The sequence below is a fragment of the Canis lupus genome, chromosome 8 (assembly GCF_048164855.1).
Source record: "Canis lupus baileyi chromosome 8, mCanLup2.hap1, whole genome shotgun sequence".
NCBI classification, from domain to species: domain Eukaryota; kingdom Metazoa; phylum Chordata; class Mammalia; order Carnivora; family Canidae; genus Canis; species Canis lupus.
This window is the reverse complement of record NC_132845.1, coordinates 16,452,875-16,473,185: the sequence shown is the minus strand read 5'-3', so window position 1 is coordinate 16,473,185 and position 20,311 is coordinate 16,452,875. Positions and strand designations below refer to the sequence as shown.

Here is a 20,311-nt window from a genome sequence, read left to right as displayed (position 1 = left end):
CTGACTAGTTTAATTTTTCAATATGATAGAATCTCTACTTTCAAACTTAATACTAATTTACCATAACCTGTTAGAAGGTAGGGCATATGCATACTCTAGGAAGAGTTACTATATTGTACCTTACCAAAGAACGGGGGAAAAATCCACATTAGATTGGATTAGAGCCCTGTCACTTCCAGATATGTCATACAGTCGAGGCTGCTGAAGCACATTTCACCAGGACAGACACAGCACATGCTGATCATCATGGGTGGGACTCAGTCTCACCATCCCATCCTTACTCTAAACAGCATTAGGCAGGACTCAGGTGCAATATGGTCATAATGTTTGGTGTCTGGCATTAGCTAATATTACACATTTCTAACTAAGGCTGGTTCTGCAGATCATATCTTTCCACTATCCCTACAATGCCTTCTAACTATCATGTTTATTTGCTCAAAAAATATTTAATGAACACCAGCTGTGTGCCAGGCACTGTTCTGTATTGAAAATGGTTAAGAAGAAACAGGCAATATACATTCCTTTATGCAGTTATTTCTTGTGCTTTGAGTTACTCAAGAAACATCAAATCCCACATATTTTTCAGGTTCCAAACAAACAAAGTTAAAGACAGCTTTAACAAGAAACCTATCCTTTATATACCTGTACGGTAGAGTTCTGTAGCACCCCTGAAGAACCGGGGCAAAGCAGCCTCCAGCAACATGATAAAATCTTCAAGTTCTTCAGTAACTCCCACCAGAAAGTATTCATTAATTAGGTTATACTTGGCTTGATCCATAGCCCACCTGCTTCCCACATTCCTAAAACCAAAGAAAAGGAATTAAAAACCTAGCTGTGAAATCTAAGTATTTTTGATGCCTCTGACACTATATACTATGGAGAAAATAAGCACATGTCCATCCAAAATCTTAATGCCCTTTTATTAATGTCTTTGGTGGGAGGGGAGTTGAAGGTCCTTCCCAGTTCTATGAATCTATGAAACATACTAAAGAAGTTCAATTAAAATCACCTCACTAACGTCCAAAAGAGCAGTACCCTTTTATTGCTCTAAGGCGGGGATTGGCAAACTTTTTCTTGTTAAGTGCCAGAGAGTAAATATCTTAGGTTTTGCAGGCCATATGTTCTTGGTTACAAATATTTAACATTGCTCTTGCAGCATGAATACAGTCATAGACAAGAAGTAAATAAATGGAGATGGCTGTGTTCCAATAAAACTTTATTTATAAAAAACAGGTGATTGGCCAAATTTGGTCTCCAGGTTGTAATTTGCCAATCCCTGTTCTAAGGAAATGATTAAAAATTGAGATGTTCTTCCTATGATTCCAATTCTTTTTATGCTGTTATTATGATCTGATATAGTCTACTGAGTAGGACCTTACAGTTCACAATGATCTAATAACATGTTTCATATAACGAGGAAAAGAAGGCATTCCTTGCATTTCTCATCATGGTTTTAAGGAAGAAATACTAACTTTGAATGTGTTCCTCTTTCTGCTTTTCCTATTAAAATGATTAGAACAAATAAATATATATAAACATGTACTATTTTTTAAAAACTGAAAACTCTGCACATTCAGAGGAAATAAACTCTTCATTAAAGATAAAATTTATTTTCCACCTCACGTTTATTAGCAGACTAAACCATAACCTTGGCTTTTCTCAAGGTAAAAAAATCAGTTAACAGTAAAACCAGGTGAATAATGTACTCACTAAGCCTTTTCTTGATCTAAAATGAGTGGCTAAAACAATAAGCTTAGGAGAAAATGAGGTTTATGAAATGACCCCTGGCCTCTAATTAAGAGCTCTGCTGGAATATAGCAAAACATGGTAATACCAAAAACAATAAATTAAAAACCAGCATCTGTGAAAAGACTGCAAGGATATGATGTATGAAGAATCTTTTCTATGCACTTAAAGGTAACTATAAAACTAGAGATTTAATTACATGCTATTTTTAATCTGGTCTTTCACTAAATGCCCTATTTAAATGCCTAGCCCTTGACTAGTACGTTCACACTTGCGAAATACAGAATACAGAGATAATAAAGAAGATTATCAACTTAAGCTAACTATGTCCCTACCAGCATTCCGAGCTGTGGCCACAGAAGAATGGGATTTGAAGCCAGAGCTTCTCCGGAGCACAGTCTGAGCCGCCTTCAGCTACACACTCATCAAAGGTCTAGAACAGACACAAAGCAACATAGGTGAGCCATAAATGGAGGTCTTAGTTATCAAATACCTTAAAAGGGTAAGTTATGAAATACACAGGCAGCAGCGGGTGGGATGAGCTGGCGAATGAAATAGGTGGGTTATAAAAACATACTTCAGATATTAAGGAAAGTTAAGCAGATTTTTCTCCTATCTTTGTTTAATGCCAATGTATATAGGAGTTTTGGGGGGGTTGTTTTGCTTTGTTTACTGCATGAATTAAATCCTCCCCTCTCCCAGGTAATAATTTGTCTTTGAGAATAAGTACTAGTTCATGCTGAACTTGTGTATTTGCATTTTCTAGCTCCCCTACAAGGGAAATTAAATAAAAACAAGGCTAAAGATTCTCTATGTGAAATCATTTGAAAAGAATATAAAGGAGAGGGATCCCTGGGTGGCGCAGCGGTTTAGCGCCTGCCTTTGGCCCAGGGCCTGATCCTGGAGACCTGGGATCGAATCCCACGTCAGGCTCCCGGTGCATGGAGCCTGCTTCTCCCTCTGCCTGTGTCTCTGCCTCTCTCTCTCTCTCTCTCTGTGTGTGACTCTCATAAATAAATAAAAATTAAAAAAAAATTTAAAAAAAAAAAAAAAAAAAAAAAAAGAATATAAAGGAGGACTACATTTAAGTCTTCTCCCCTTTTCTCATTAAAACAAACAAAAATTCATTGTACAAAGCAGAAATGACCTCAGATATTGATGATTTGTATACCCTCCTGGCCAGGGCATCTGACTGAATTATTTAAAAGGGAAAGAGACTCACAGGTTATCAAACTAAAATTAATCAGCTTCACTTCCTCAGGTACTTACTGTTTGTCACAGGCATTTTAACAGTAGGCACTACCTATTTGAAATGATACTGAGATCCCAGAGAACAAACTTGGGAGTTCTAGTTGTCGTTGTGAGACTTTTACAAATGCCACCTGTTAATTCTGAGAAGAAAAAGTATGAAAGAATAGAAAGAGCATGAGAGCTGAGTCAGGCCTCTTGAGTTTCTGGAACCAGGTTTGACCTTATACGTGTCTTTAAGGACTCCAAACCTCAGTTCTCTGAGGATAGAGCCAAAAAATCCTTACAGCTGGTGTTGGGTGGCACTAGACTGGAATGATTCTCTTTATCCTGGCAACATTCAAAAGACAACAGCAGACCACAGTTCATAATCTGCCCATTTGTTTTACAGATGATTTTCTCCATGATATAGCAAAAAGGTCAATGACTTGGGTTTGAATCCTGAACCCAGAAAATGTAAGTTTTGCATTTGTTTCCTTATGTAAAAAAAGGAGGACACGATCTTACTTTGAGGAAGACATAAGGGGCAGCCAGGGTGGCTCAGCGGTTTAGCGCCGCCTTCAGCCCAGGACATGATCCTGGAGACCCAGGATGGAGTCCCACGTCTGGCTCCCTGCGTGGAGCCTGCTTCTCCCTCTGCCTGTGTCTCTGCTTCTCTCTTTCTCTGTCTCATGAATAAATAAATAAAGTCTTAAAAAAAAAAAAACAAGGAAGAAATAAAATCATGGATGCAAAAGAATCTACCACAGTGACTGTTCATTGTAAGCATTAGATAAATGGAATGTGTCTGTCTGTGCCTGTCTCTCTCCCTGCCTTGCCTCCCTCATAGTCAAATACAATGTCTTGTTGGTTCTTGCTCTCCCTGACCTAGATAGCATTTGACCATCTCTCGTTTCTGAAAATCTCTTGGTCTCTGCCCCTAAAGGCTTTTTGTCTATGTCTTTGGCCACTCCCCTTTCTGGCTTTGTTGGTTCTCTGTACCTTTCTGAATGCACTATCATCATCTTCTTTGAAGGCATGTCCTTCCATCGGGTATGGAAATTCATCTCAGTGATCTCTTTTCCCACTCCCTTCCTTAACTTATTCACACTTCTTACTTCCTTGGCTTTATTTATCGTTTCTAGGCACAAGACTTCTACATCTGTACCTCCAGATCAATCACTTCTCATCTTCTAATACTTAGTGTGCATTTTCATTTGACTTTCCAATATTACTTCATACTCAATACTTCTGGCAACTGTGAGGACATTTCTAAATCTTTCTTCTACAGACTACATTTAAGTCTTCTCCCCTTTTCTCATTAAAACAAACAAAAATTCATTGTACAAAGCAGAAATGACCTCAGATATTGATGATTTGTATACCCTCCTGACATCGTTGAGGTAATGTCTCTTTTTTTTTTTTAAATGTTTATTTATTTATTCATGAGACACAGAGAGAGAGAGAGAGAGAGAGAGAGAGAGAGAGAAGATAAGGGCAGAGGCACAGGCAGAGGGAGAAGCAGGCTCCATGCAGGAAGCCTGACATGGGACTCGATCCCGGGTCTCCAGGATCAGGCCCTGGGCTGAAGGTGGCACTAAACTGCTGAGCCACCCGGGCTGCCCAGGTAATGTCTTTCTAATCCATCTCTTCTTTTTTCAATCTTGCTCCTCTCAGGGTCCTTCAATGCCGTGTCTCCATTCTTACAATCATTTTCTAATGGGCTCCCTTCACTCCTTCCCTCAATTCCTTCACCCTGCTCTGTACAGTTACCAGATTAGTCTAAGGAGTCACTTCTAATATCCTCTACTCAGAAACCTTCAATGCTTTCCAATGTCTCAACAAAAAAAAATCCAAACTTTTTATCCTGGCTTTAAGAAATGCTTTATACTCTGACCTTGAAATGCTAGTCTAGCCTTATCTCTATGTGTAACTGCCATGTTTGCCAGATTAGCGTTTTACTGTTTCTCAAGTATGTGATATGTAACTTAAATCTATATACCTTTGCTGACTACATTTTCTTCCTCTAAAAGCGCCTTCCTTCTATCAATCTAGTTTACATGAAGACTATCTTTCCAATGATTCTGGCCCAAAGTTACTCTTATTTTCTTTGGACTTGTGTAAATTAATTGTATACTACCTTCTAATAGCCAGCTCATAGGCTCTAGTTATGTGTATCTATCTATACACCTTTATCTGAAGAACTTGATTCATGTACTTTTTTTTTAATGTGTATTATATTCTCTCCCAACTACAATGAAAACTTCTTTGAGGGATCATGCAGTATGCATTTGTGTCCTCCACAGCATACAATCTATTGCTGTACAAATTGTCTGCAGAGTTGGTAGTTGTAAATGACTGGAAAGACTGTACTTCAGCGATTTACGGAATATTAAAGGCACAGTTCTAGTGAAGATGAAGATAGGACAGGAACATTTTCTCGTGAAGCATTCTGACAGTCCTTAGAGTTCTCTCAAATTCTCTTAGGCTCTCTCTGTAGCTAGCTAGATACACATTCACAATTACACACACACACACACACACACACGAAATGAAAACAACTGAGTTTACTTTTAAGACTCAATAAACCCCATTTCAGTGGCCATAACATTATTTCTGAATTTTATGACATGGTCTGACTTAGATGTGCTGGCCTAAGTCACTTTCTAAAAAGTCGTTTTATTATCATTTATGCCAACTTGTAGCTCATAAAAATAAAACAACTGATGTATGTATCTATCTCAACCATGTTCCAATTTCCAAGAAATCTTTGGCTCAATGAACTGAGTGATGATATATTGGAAGGTTTCTGATTCCATGCCTATCCAATTTAAAAAAGATCCTAGATCATAGTGAGGTGCCTCTGAAGCTCAGAAGAAGCGCTCTGCTTCTTTACACCTCCATCTGATTAGAGTTCCTGATAGAAAATAAATGAATTATTAAGGTGATTGTGGGTGAATGCACAATCTCTACCACCATTTTGTGTGTTTAAGACACTGAAAAGATTTTCTTTAAATATAAGAAACTAGGGTTTTAAAATGCTGCAGTTTTGAAAGTTTCCATAGAGTTACTCTATGGACAACTTTGGGAATTCAAAGATTCACTATTGGAATAAAAACTAATGAATAGGGACACCTGGGTGGCTCAGCCGTTGAGCGTCTGCCTTCGGCTCAGGGTGTGATCCCGGGATCCGGGATCGAGTACCGCATCAGGCTCCCTGTGAGGAGCCTGCTTTTTCCTCTACCTGTGTTTCTGCCTGTCTCTCACTGTGTCGCTCATGAATAAATAAATAAATCTTTAAAAAATAAAAAAAGTAAATAAAAACTAATGAATACGCATGAATTAAATTCTCTAGTTAGCTCCTAATTCCTGTGTTCTTCAAGTATTTTAGTATTGTAAATAAAACAATGTGTAGTTAATCTTCAAGTCTATTTCTGGCCAGTAGTTTTAAATTTGCTAGCCCACTCTAGCAGTCTACAAAATTCATTCTTCATCCTTCCGGAGTCATATAGTTTTAGCCTCTCTTGCAGTTCTTGTCAGTGGACTGAAAGCAGAAGTGATATGAGCAGGCCCTGGGTCATTTGGTTAAAAGGAAACTGCTTGCCCTCTACTTCCTTCCTTCCTACAGGCTGGAATGCAGATGTGGTGATGACGCAAATCCAACCAAGCACATAATGACAACTTCCTAAAGAAGAGCAGAGTAACAACACAGTAGGAAACTAGGTCCCTGAATAACAGTATGGAGCAAAGTTGCTCTAAGAGCCTAGGCCCCTCACTTCTAGGCTTTCAAGTATGATAAAAAAATAATCTTATTTGGGCACATGGGTGGCTCAGTTGGTTAAACATCCGGCTTCAGCTCAGATCATGATCATGATCTCAGCCCCTCCCCAGGGCTCCATGCTCAGCAGGAAGTCTACTTCTCTCTCTCTCCTTCTGCCCTTCCCCTCACTCATGCTCGCTTGCTCTCTCTCTCTCTCTCAAATAAATAAAATCTTTAAAAAAATGAAAATAATCTTAAATTACTTGTGTTTCTTTTAGAAGGCTAGCATCTACTTTAATTCACCGATCAAATACTTTATTAGACAATATAAAAATAGAAAAATAAATTGGGTTTTGCATCTTTTATCATTTGGGAGAGGAATTTTGCTCCCATCAACTAAAAGAAACAATCCAAATATGGCCAAGTAGCAAGAAGACGTGGAGAAAACAAAAGACCATGAAAAATCAAAATTTGGTGAATGTACACAAGTGTGCCAGATCTTAGCATAACAGAAGTTCTCTCATTTCTACATAAGTATTTGATGAATTAAGTAAACCAAGTATTTCCCAGTGAAACCAAATTAAGACATCTCAATTCCATCTTTACCACATACACCTTGATGATTCAGTCCACTAAGATTTTAATCAAGATGAGCTGCTGCATGGACTCCCCAACACTGACCTCACTCAGCACCTGGGCTTCTGTACTCCTAAGGCTCAAGACTGTCACTCAGATGCATGGTCATCAGAATTTACCCGCTTATTTCCAAATTCTATTAGCCTTCTCCTACACATTTGGTCATATTTCAGAAATAGGATTTTCTCTACATAAATATTTTTCTCTTTTAAATTGAAGTCCTTAAAATAACAGAGCAAAAACAAATGAAAGCACTCCAGACTCTCTTTCTCTCCCACAAAACCCAGTTCAGTACACCACAGAAACAAAAAATTGTGATCAGTTCTTTCACTTAAAAACCATCTAGTTTTAGAAAGAACAATTCAATATGAGCAAGATACAGATGTTTTTAAAAGCATGAAATATCAAAATGTTCTTTAGACTACTTAGATTATTAGTTTAGATATTTAATTCCTAAAGCTGAAGTTTAAGAAAATTAATCAAAATTCGATGCTTGATAGTGATGGCAATTATATTTACACTCAAATCCTTTTCTGCAAATGATCTTACTTCACACTTTATATAAAAAACTGAGGCTAAGAGTAAGCTCCCCCAATTTCCTGCTTAGACAAAAGCCTATCTGCATCTCTATCCCCCTGCTGCCCTCATCTTTAAAGAGGTAATTCTTTCTCCTATCTTTGAATACCATCCTCACCCCCTTCTGAGACCCTGCTCCATCAATTTTTCTCTAGTCTCTTGTATCAGCCATCACCCTTGCTCTCTTTAGATATATAATATGCCCAAGTGTCTGTCATCTTAAAGAAATATTCCTGATGCTTTTTGTTCCTTCTAAAGCCAAACTTCTATCTCAAGAGTGGTCTTTTCTCTGGGTCTTAACTTCATTTCTCAGTTACTCCTCCACCCTTTGGATTCTACTTTTCTTCTTTTTTTAAGATTTTATTTATTTCCTTGATAGAGAGAGAACAAGCAGGAGTGGCAGGCAGAGGGAGAGGAAGAAGCAGGCTCCCTACTGAGGACATCTTGTCTTTGAAGACAAAGACGAAGATGAAGATGAAGATGCAGGGCCCATCCCAGGACCCCGGGATCATAACCCGAGCTTAGTCTTAGTTAGGCAGACACCTAACTGACTGAGCCACCCAGGCGTGCCCCTGGATTCTACTTATATTACTTTCTCAAAAGCTCTAATGACCTCCTCATTGACAAATCTAAGGTACAGTTTTAAATCCTCAATTCACTAAACCCTTTGCAACTGAAATTATTTTCCTATCCATTTGGACTCATTGGGTCTATCTTCTGATTCCCTGACCTTAATCTCCTTGCCATGCTCCTCTTTCTCTGCCTACTCCTTAAATGCTAGCACGACCCAGAGCTACACATTTGCTCCCTTTCTTTTTCTTCTTCCTTTTTTATTTGGACCTTTTTTTTCCCCCATATTCTAGGTCTTCTAAGTGCAGTTTCATGAACTCCCTTGTTTCAATTCCCTTCCCACCTAATGCTGATGACTCCCAAATCTATAATTTAGTTGCTTGAGATACAAATACAATTTTTGGAGGATACCTAAACTGACTTGTACATGACTAAAAATAATATTCAATTTGAACTCATCATCTCTTTCTTCAACTCCATGATAACTGACTCTTCTGTTTTTTCTCTTTTGGTGAAAGGAAATGCCTATGGTCCCATCAGATACCTGAGAAGAAGAAAAGTCAAGGCTGACTCTAGGTTGTTCACCTTTTACTGAGACAAAGAATACTAGTCTATATGTCTGAAGCTTTCAAATAAATATGAGCTATAACAAATTATATTGCTTTCCTGTGATGCTTTCAACATATAAAGTACTTGCTATGCAAACAATTTTTTAAATGCCTTTGTGAGACAGAATTGTAAAAGTCATGTTCCATAAACAAAGCATGGTCAGGGGATTGTGAATTGTTAAGAACTGTACAGGTAGTATTTTGTAAGTTAATGACTGAATTGGCTAGCACTAAGTATAGATTTCTTCTAATCTCATTACTTTTATAAACTAATATATATTTTTGGGTAGAATATTCTAAATTCACTGTAATACTTATAGCTGTCAATAAATCTAGTTAATTTAGAGTAAGAAAAAAAAGAATAAAAATTGGGGTAGAAACTGTGATCCCTGGGACTAGTGAGTACTTAACAAACATAAACTGATTCTCCTTTAGATTGTTATTTTGAGCACTTAACTATTTACTCTTAGAAATATGACTCCCTCCCACTTGGTGTTAACAAAATAATAGTTAAAAAAATGTTAAAAAAATAAAAAATGTTGGGATGCCTGGGTGGCTCAGTAGTTAAAGCATCTGCCTTTGGCCCAGGGCATGATCCTGGAGACCCGGGATCGAGTCCCATGTCGGGCTCCCTGCATGGAGCCTGCTTCTCCCTCTGCCTGTGTCTCTGCCTCTCTCTCTCTCTTTCTCTCTCTCTCTCTCTGTATGTGTCTCATGAATAAATAAATAAAATCTTTTATAAAAAAGTTTAATAATCAATCTATAGGGCAGTTCAAAGCTGAAATATTTATAATATTTAGACAATGTGAGTGATGACTATTACAGGCACAGTTAATATTACTTAGAAGCTATACGAAGGCTCACATTGAAAGAAGGACTGAGAGACAAACTATGGATTCAAACTTGGATATTTGGTAGATTATTTTCTCAAAATGAATGAAGTGTACCTGCCACTTGGCAGAAAACAACTGACAGTATTAGTAGCCCAGTGGTTCCCAAATGAAGCTGTTCTGACCCAGCAGATAACACCTGGCAATGTCAAGAGACATTTTGGTGCTTACAACTAGAGAGCGTGGAGAGGATGCTATTAGTTTGAGGTCAGAATCACTGGTTAACTTCCTATGTGTATAGGCAGCCCCTTACAACAAGGAGTTGTTTGGCCCAAAACAACAATAGCGTAGAGGCCGAGAAATCCTGTGGCAGCTGATGACAAAAGTTAAGCTTTCAAGCAAAAAAATAAATAAAATTTTGGAAAACCTGATCTGTCACCACAGGTTTGATAGTTTCCCAATATTTAAAGACTTCTCTGATGAGATCTGTGGCAACATTAATGAATGTGAATTTCTGATATTGTATACGAAAATGTGTCAACATTTGGAAGGTCCACCTAATTTAGTGTATGAATGTTTCCAGTGACCAATGCATGATGTTATACAATTATGCTCAGTTAAAAAATCCATTGAAAATATAAAATATATCAAAGGATTTTAATGTAGCAGAGCATAAAAAGTTCATGGCTATGGTTTCAGATTCCATACTCCAACAACTTTAAGAAGCTACTACTTGTCAAGTTTTAGTGTAATATTAAAGAAAAAACATCCACAATCTTCTAAAAAGGCTATTAAAATCCTACCTTTTCCAATTACATATCTATGTAAACCTGGATTTTCTTTATATACTTCAACCAAAAGAACATATTCAAACAGATGGATTCAATAGCAGATATGAAAATCCAGCTGCCTACATTAAGCCAGATATTTAAAATAATTTACAAAAATGTAAAATACAACTCTTTATGCTTTTTTGAAAAATGGTTATTTGCATTAAAATATATGTTACCATATGATAGGTTTCCTATTGTTACTTTTAAATTATTATTTTTAAGATTTCCCAGTAAATTGGTATATTTATTGATACTGATAAATATCACCCAAACACAGGCTCTATGGGGTCTTCAAGAACTTAAAAGTAAAAGGAGTTCTGAGACCATAAAGTTTGAGAATCACTGATTTCTCTATATAGTTCTTTAGCGCTGACCTTTGTATTATTTAATAAAGCTTGAGAATCACTGATTTCTCTATATAGTTCTTTAGCGCTGACCTTTGTATTATTTAATATCCTTATTTTCCAGGTTCTGGGCAGAGATTACACTAAGTAAACCTCTAGTTACAAATATAAAGAACAGAGTATTTGAAATCTCCCAAATAAAACAAATCTTTTGTTTCTTACAAGATCAACTGAAAGCTATCATAGGTATACATATGCCTGAAATGTGTTTGAAATTACTGTTTGACAGTGTAAGGAGGAAACAGTTTAGATTATGAGGTATTACAGTTTAAAACACAATAGTTGCCATGAGTGCTGAACTGAATATTATCTAATATGCTTTCAAGTATCACGTGAGGTGTAAACAATATACAATTTAATGGAAATGAAGCCAATGCAAGGTATTTCCAACCTTTGCCAGGTATTTCCTACGTCATCATAGCCACCTATTAATCCCCCTTATCTTCAAATACCTTGCCATTTAAAAAATGTTGTATGTCATGTAGTCTTATCAACTCTATAGATATGAGTTTATTAATGAATGAAAGCTCTTTCCAATTTAAGATATGGAGTTATTTGCAATAAAATAACATCATTTAACTAATTAGGTACCAGAATGTTGCCAACACTTGAGACATAATAAGCCATTTTTAATGTGTATGTTTCAAGACCAAAAGGTCCATTTGCCTAACACAAAACAAAGTAATTGTTTATTTTAAAAAAGCATTTGTAGATGATAACACAAAAGTATTTTGCTGATGTTACTAATATTACATCAAAATATTACAACTAAATAAAGAAGTGTATTAATATGTATTTTGCAATAACATAAAAAGACAAAAACAGGGATGCCTGGGCGGCTCAGCAGTTGAGCGCCAGCCTTCAGCCCAGGGCATGATTCTGGAGTCCTGGGACGGAGTCCCACATCAGACTCCCTGCATGGAGCCTGCTTCTTTCTCTGCCTGAGTCTCTGCCTCTCTTTCTCTGTGTTTCTCATGAATAAATAAATAAAACCTTAAAAAAAAAAAAAAAGACAAAACAAAACCAAATCAAGCTCCATCATTATCAGAGTAAATGGTTAAGTCTCCAGGCTTGAGAGGGCATATATACCTAAAACTTTCAAATACGAAAGGAAAATGATGTTAAAACATCTGCCTGAATTTTTCTGTGGGTATTGAAAATGTAACATGGGAACATCTCTCACAAATAAATGTCAGGTAACATGTTGTATTCCCTCTCTCCTTTTGAAAGAGAATAGAGGGCTTAAGACGGTGAACTCTGGAATTAGAGTACTTAGGTTTAAATTCCAGCTTTACCATTCACTGGTAGTATAACACTGGACATGGCACTTAACCTTTCTGTGCCTCAGTTTCCTTATCTGTAAAATAGAGACAAGAACAGCAGCCACCCTACAGAACTGCTGTACAGGCTTCCTGAAAAAATACACACATCTGTACATATATAAAACAGTACTTGATACACAATAAGCATTCAAGAGATGTGAACTATTATTGTTCTCATATTAAGTATTATGATTACCCTAATTACCCCAACTACATAGGGCAACAATCACTAAACCATGGTATCCAGGGCTTACAGTAACCGATGTTGCATATAAGACCTGATGTGATCATACATCTTCTCTTTACCCACATTAATATTCCTTTGGTCAAATGTGTGAAATGGACACTAACATTTACTGAGTAAAAACACTGTAAGTGAAAGGGCTAAAATAAAAAAAAATGAAAGAAAGAAAGAAAGAAAGAAAGAAAGAAAGAAAGAAAGAAAGAAAGAAAGAAAGAAAGAAAGAAGGAAAAGGAAGGAAGGAAAGTAGGAAATAGTGTTGGAGTGAATTTAGAAATAACTATCAATAAATTCTAAAGTACAAAGTCACAAAAGAGTTACATTATTAGATTTTATAAAACATTGCAGAATCACCGTAATAACTAAGTATACATATTTTTAGAAGATTAAATAATGCTAAGAGATCAATGGACATTTAAAAAAAAGATCTGGTCAGTTATCTGTGTTTGAATCAGTACTTTTTGCCTAAAGCTTTAAGATTTAGGAAAGAAATAGCAATTTCTAACAGAAAAAAGTACATTAAAAAAACCCCACTGCCTCATGTGACACAAAAGGCACATCCAACTTAAGAAAAATTAATTGTCAGATCAGGTATCCAGCATCGTGATTATGCAACACTTTAGGTTTCAAAGATGCAGGACTCATTCAGTCAACTCATTTGCTAATAAGCCCTTCACTGTGCTGCACACTAGGGAAACGTGGGAGAGTGAGATACAGCCTCCACTTCAGGAAGCTCACAACCTTCTGAAGGAGACAGATATGTAAACCAGTAACTCAAATACCACAAATAAATGCTTTAAAAAGGGGTCTGAATAGAGTGCTCTGGGACCCTTCAAAGAAGCGACATAACTAACTGCCAATGGCGCACCAGAAAAGACTTCATCGAAGAGCTACCATTCGAGCTGGACCTTAGAAGTGGACGGTTTTCCAGAGGGAAGGGGAGACATTCTAAACATGGGGAACAAAGGTACCCAAGTATGGAGTGACAGTAAGTTTGGAGGACAGCAACATTTCATGCGGCTGAAGCACTGGGCATCCCAAGGACAACAAGGCCGGAGAAGTCAGTCTCAGGTGTTGTCAGATTGTGTCTCATGTGCCTGGAGCAGTCTTGTGAGCAATGGGGTCCCAGTAAAGGTGTTCCACCAGAGAAGTGACAAATCAGTTTGGTTTCTCAGAAAAGTAAAAGTGGTGCTACTCTGAAGATGCACTTAAACAGAAGACAACCCTTTTGAATAGAAGACAACCCAAATCCAAACCTGCTAATGAGTAAGAACTGTTATTTTCATCTTGCCTGAAAAAACCCAGCTGCTTTAGCAAAACAGTGTTCTTAAACCAATGAACAGATATCAATATAAATTGCCATGATTGAGACTAAGAGAACCAAAGGACATATATAAAATCATCACATGAATGAATAGTTATAATGGTCTCACAGAAAATTGTTAGGACTATAGTGAGAGGAATATTCAGCCCTGGAACTGAAGTAAAGTATCTTTTTTTAAATGACAAAAAAAAAAAAAAAAAAAAAAGATGTGTACTCCAAAATATCAACTATCGTTTTACTTTTGCTTCTTCATATTTTTGGCTTCTTTTCCCAAAAATTCCCACCATTAGCAAGTAGTACATTATAATCAAGAAAAAAGTTTTAAAGCGTACTATTCATTGCAGTTGATAAACAATTATCTTTATAGACATCTTAAAACTAAAATATTACCTTTTTGTCTCCTTGTTTTCGTCTTCTTAATCCTGGTCTATAATCATCTCCAAATCTCAGAAAGTAATAGTAAGAAACTAGCCTCTCAATAGGATCCCTTATGACATTAATGTAAATTGGCTTCTTCTTCACACCAAATCTGAAACAGAAGAAAAATGTAAAAGGTAAAATCTGTATTTTCACTTGGTTTAGGGGGGTCCTAAAATGATAAATTCTATATGGAAAGAAAAACATGAATTTAAATAAAACAGAGGATGTAGAGATTAGGAAATAGTTTATGATTATTTATGCTATAATACAGTGAACAGGAAATAATTTAAAAATTACTGCTGACGATAAAGACAGGAAGTTTGTATGAAAAACAATTTTACATTTTACTGGTAAGAATTACAAAAAACATTTTAATTTTATGTAGCAATGATTTCTCATTTCTGGCTCACTGAACGAGACACACGTTATCAATGGATTCAGCTTAAATCCATGTAAGTGTGACCACTGGAGTCTACCTTCTGCCATTGCTAATTTTAAAGACAAGAGTGAAAGACATTCAGTTTCCAGCACAGTTTCCTTAGGGAATGAGAAAGAGGTGATAGAACAGAGGAGACAGAGAAGGCTTTTACTGTAGCCACCGGGGCAGCCCCTAGAATCGTCCAGCTGGCTCCTGTTCTAATATCCGCACTGTCCCAGTCTTGAGATCTTCGTGTTATCTTGACCTTTATTTTCCTTTATCCTTCATTTAGTACAGTTACCAGGTCCTTTTGATTCTTCCTGCTGTTGGCTTCCCCACAGATCTGACCTGTCCTCGTTGCTCCCTTTCCCACCACCACCCTCTCCCAAGGCCTCTTGTTTGGATTACTCCAATAACCTCATTGGTTTTCTTGCCTCAGGCTTACCTTTTCAACCTACCTTCCAGACCAATTCCCAACTGATAATCCAAAAGCACCATTGGTTTTAGATCATTCTTCTTAGGAAGCTGGAACAACTCTACTGTTTATGTTGATATCAAACCCAAACTCCTTTGTCTGGTTGCTAATGACTCAGGTACCACCTTACTGTCCTCAAAGAAGAAACCATCCATCTGTTACAGTTTGGCCCACCTCTTCTATCTCACCCAACATATACTTATTCCTTACACGCCATATATTTCTCCTTACACGCCTCTGCTCCTTAACTAAAATGCCATTCTAATTTTTCTATTCTATTACATTAGTTCATTTTAAAAAATACTTTTTTTGTGTACCCAATACATGCACCAATATTCTAATGCTACGATTACAGCAGTGAGAAAAAAAAAAAAAAAAGACAAAATTCCTTGTCCTAATGGAGCCAACGTTCTACTTGGGGAAGACGGAATATAAACAAATAAGTAAATATGTGAGATGGTAAAAAGTATGAAGTATGAAAAAAGTATGAAAAAGTATGAAAAAAGTATGAAGTAAGTAAAAAGTATGAAAGGGAACAAGGACCAAGAGAAGTGGGGAGAGAGTACAATTCAAAATAGGCAGGCCTCACTAGTATTATGTGATGAGAGAAGGGAGCCATGGAGCTATCTGGAGGAAAATGTTCCAGGAAGATGAAACTCTAGGAGTATGAAACCCTCACCCCAAGCTGCTAAGTGCCAGGCATTTTCAAGGAACAGCAAGATTAGCCTAGCTGCAGCAGAATCAGAAAGCAAGTAGAGAGAAGGAGGGGGAGTGGAGGAAGCACAGATCATGTAGACCTTTATAAGCACCAGGAGGGAAGCCTGAGTCAGCACTGAAGTGTCATGATGTGGGTTGTAGTCAACAGCAGGGTGACTAGAGTTACCAACACTGTATTGTAAACTTGGGAGTTCCTACGGAGAGTAGATTCTAAATGTTCTCACCATAACAACAGCAACCACAAGATAGTAACTGTGTGAGGTGAAGGATGTGTTAATTAACCTTATCCTGGTAAACATTTTACAATACACAATGTATGGTAAAATAGCATCACACTATACACCTTAAACTTACACAGTGTATATGTCAATATATCTCAATAAAGCAGGAGAGGAAAAAACAACTGGCTGCTGTTTGGGAATAAAATGCAGTGGGGCAATAATGAAATCTTGTACAGCCTAGGAAGCCGATGGCACACGGTACTATCTATCACTGACACCTGCACCCAGCAGTCACTGCTCTGGCAATTCTACTCCCTGCTTATCCTGCTAGTGTTTCTCTTCTTTTTCCCCTAGTATGTATGATTAAAAGCCACTTGAGAACAGGCACAGTACTGTACCCTTATTTTATATATTTCACAGGGCCTCATATACATAAATACTTGCCCACTCATTAGTACTAATTTCAAAGATTAAAAAAAAATTAGCAATTTCTCCTAAAATAGGAATCACAATGAGAAACAACAGAACTAAGCTTAGGTTGTGTGACTCTGGTAAGAGATGGTGAAAGCTGCTTATTCTTTTAACCACTTAAAAAAAATTTTTTTTTTTATTATTTATTTGAGAGAGAGAGAGAGAGAGAGAGAGAGAGAGAGAGAGAGAGAGTGAATGAGCACAAACAGGAGGAACAGCAGAGGGAGAAGCGGACTCTTGGCTGAACAGGGAGCCTGACCCAGGGCTCGATCCCAGGACCCTGGAATCAGGACCTGAGCTGAAGGCAGATGCTTAACCGATGAAGCCACTCAAGTGCCTTTCTTTTTAACCACTCTTGATATTTTCACTCATCTGTTCACAGAAACCTTCAATTTTAGCCAATAGATTATAACTGAAATTTCCCTTCTTACTAAAATCTTTTTCCAAAGGCACTAAAAAAGCATATAGCTGAACTAAACAATTTCACATTTCCCTGTCTTCTGCCCATTGCAATCAATGTCTTGCACTCAGCAGGCATTCTATAAATGTTTTCTACTTCGTTCTTAAGCAATTGAGTAGAAAAGAGACAATAGAAGAGAAAAAAGCAGGGTGCCTGGATAACTCGATTCTTTCAGCCTCTGAATTATTGAAAATTAACTAACCAGGAAGTTTCTAATTTACAAATAGGTTGTAATCTATAAGAACCACTTTGTGTGTAAGAAGGGGTCAGCAATCTTGACTTCTAGTTCTTTTCTATTAAGTGAGTGACCCAAAGTCACTAAAATTCTGTGTACATATGGAAATACTGCAAACTACAAAGAATCCTTTGTCAAACATTATCATAATACTAAAGCTGTGAGTTGAACAGAATTAGTATGCATTTTTTTCACTCATAAAACCATAAAACCAATAACACAGTAAAAAAATTTTCACCATTTGTTAAAAGAGGAAACAGTATCATTGCCAAATATATGGCACTGCCATGTTGGGCATTACAGTAGAAGCTCCTTGAGGGCAGGACTGTTTCCCTCGTATTCATGGCTTTATCACTAGTTGTTCAACATAGTGCCAAGACGCACTTGTTGAATATTATAGAATTAGGCTGTATAGACTGCTGGGAAGTAACCACTTAGGAAGCCTTTCTGTAGGAGAGCGAACTCAGTAGTGAGAAGAGGCATCAGAAATGCACAGTTGTGGGGTACCTAGGTGGGTCAGTTTTTTGTTTTTTTTTTTTTTTAAAGAGAGATGTGTTTATTCCATGATCAGTACAGACCAAATGCATATTCACCGTATGAAAGTCAAACCAGTTAGTGACTCCAAAGTCTGGCCAACACTGAGCCACCAGCGTCGTGGTGTAGAGTGGGTTCTCATGGCACACGTAACCTCACCAAGGGCTCCAATTATAAAATTAAAAAAAAAAAAAAGCGGGGGAAGGGGCAGCCGGCTGGTCGGGCTGGGTGGGGAGCTGTGGCTCCCCAGCCCCTGGAGCCCGCCTCATCCCCTGACTCTTCCTTTCCTGGTAAAAAACAACTCAAACAGATTTGACATGAAAAACAAACAAGGGGGGGGGGAGGGAAAAGAAAACATGGCTTTATAATTAAAAATAGACTAATAAAGTTTGAAACTGAGTAAAATATAGGCAGGTTTTTTTTATGTGTGTTTTGTGTGTTTCTTGGTTTCAGCTTAGGTTGGATCTTGGGGTCCGGAGATCAAGATCCGAGTAGAGTTCCATGCTCAGTGTGGAATCCACTTCAGATTCTCTGCCTCTCTCTGCCCTTCCCACTCATGCTCTCTCTTTCCCCTTCTTTTTATCTCTCAAAAAATAATAATAATAATAAAAAATCTTAAAAACGGGGGCAAGGAGCCTGGGTGGCTCAGTGGTTGAGCATCTGCCTTCGGTTCAGGTCGTGATCCAGGGTCCTGGGATCAAGTCCCACATCAGGCCCCCTGCAGGAAGCCTGCTTCTCCCTCTGCCTATGTCTCTTCCTCTCTATATCTCTTGTGAATAGAATCTTAAAAAAAAGAAAACAATTACACAGTTGCTACCCTAACTGAGAGTGCAGAGAGTCTTGTAATAGGAAGCTACAAGGAGAAGAAAGCACAGGACGATGGACAATGACTCCAATCTTAAACCTGTAGGATTCCCTGGGAACCCCCTTACCATCTCCATTATTAGCCAGTGACCACCCTGAGTCATTCTCATGGGAATTACCTCCTTTCCATATCATCTCCCACCATTACTTCCTTTTTTTTCCTTCTCCCCTATCTCTGACATGTGGGACAGACAGCAACTCTTACCAAGTGCCACTAGAAAGGGGATATGGAGCTTTACAAAATTCTTCTTGCTGTCTGGAAAATGACTTTCTGGGGCATGGCTTTGGGTGACATTTATGTGTATGAAGTATGATTTTAATGAGATAACGTGTGAACTCATTCTGAAGATGGAGAGGATTATTATTTATAAGTTAGTATGGTTATATATATACATGGAGACAAGAGATTTTTTTTTTAAGATTGTATTTATTTATTTGAGAGAGCGATTGAGACAGTGAACACAAGCAGAGAGGAGGGGCAATGGGAGAGGGAGAAGCAAACTCCCCAATGAGCAGAGAGCCCTATATAGGGACTGATCCCAGGACCCTGGGACCATAGCCGAAGCTGAAGCCAAACAACTGAGCCACCCAGGAGCCCCAGGCACCTGTGTTAGTTAGAATTTCTAACAGAAAACAGACATGATAAAAATAGCATCTGGGCTATTCAGCTCAGCTGGTTAGGAAACAAGCATCCTTTTAGGTTTGTAGGTTTAATTCTTTTGCCAGCCAGGTAGTTTTGTACAAGGGGAAAATGTGTTCTGTAGTCACAAACTCTACCTTTAACCTTGGCCAGGCATCTGAGCTGTTCCTCAGGAGGGCTCAGGTGAAGAAAGAGACAACCTATCTTCATTCCAAAAATAGAAACTATTATTGACCTGTTAGAAAATGATCTTCTTAGGAAAAGAACAGCATATTGGGTAGGAATGTTCTATAAAGATCAAAAGGCAAAAACTATAATCTGAGGAGCAGGTTGGTAAGAAGACACTTTAGAAACCTTATTCTTGCCACATCAGCATATGTGATAAGACACAGCAAGGAATACAAGGTAGGCTCCTGTCTTTACAACTACCCTCCATACAGTTTGGATAAATGGGTAAACATCGAGAATGGTTGAAAGAGTAAGTGCATACTCAGAACATTTGAAAGGAACTTGTCCTTAGCTGGGCAAAGCTGACATGGAACATGATGAAGCTGAAAGAGGGCTGACTAGCTTTGGGAAGCACAATGCTTTGTGATTTTTTTAAAAATATTTTATTTATTTATTCATGAGAGACATAGAGAGAGAGAGACAGAGACATAGGCAGAGGGAGAAGCAGGCCCCCTGCAGGCAGCCTGATACAGGATTTGATCCCATGACTCTGGATCACGACCTGAGCCTATGGCAGACACTCAACCACTGAGCCACCCAGCGTCCCTGCT

At 37.8% G+C, this 20,311-nt stretch overlaps 1 protein-coding gene across 2 annotated transcripts in view; it reads right to left on the bottom strand.

Annotated features, from left to right (window-relative positions):
* The window catches only part of HS2ST1 (heparan sulfate 2-O-sulfotransferase 1), a 174,075-nt gene that overhangs the window by 4,743 nt on the left and 149,021 nt on the right, over nucleotides 1–20,311 (bottom strand). For both annotated transcript variants that reach the window (XM_072834381.1, XM_072834380.1), the window contains exons 4-6: nucleotides 14,468–14,606; nucleotides 2,082–2,179; nucleotides 643–800 (exon numbers count right to left, since the gene is read on the bottom strand). In XM_072834381.1, coding sequence (XP_072690482.1) covers nucleotides 643–800; nucleotides 2,082–2,179; nucleotides 14,468–14,606 — 395 coding nt within the window. The remainder of the gene's footprint in view (nucleotides 1–642; nucleotides 801–2,081; nucleotides 2,180–14,467; nucleotides 14,607–20,311) is intronic.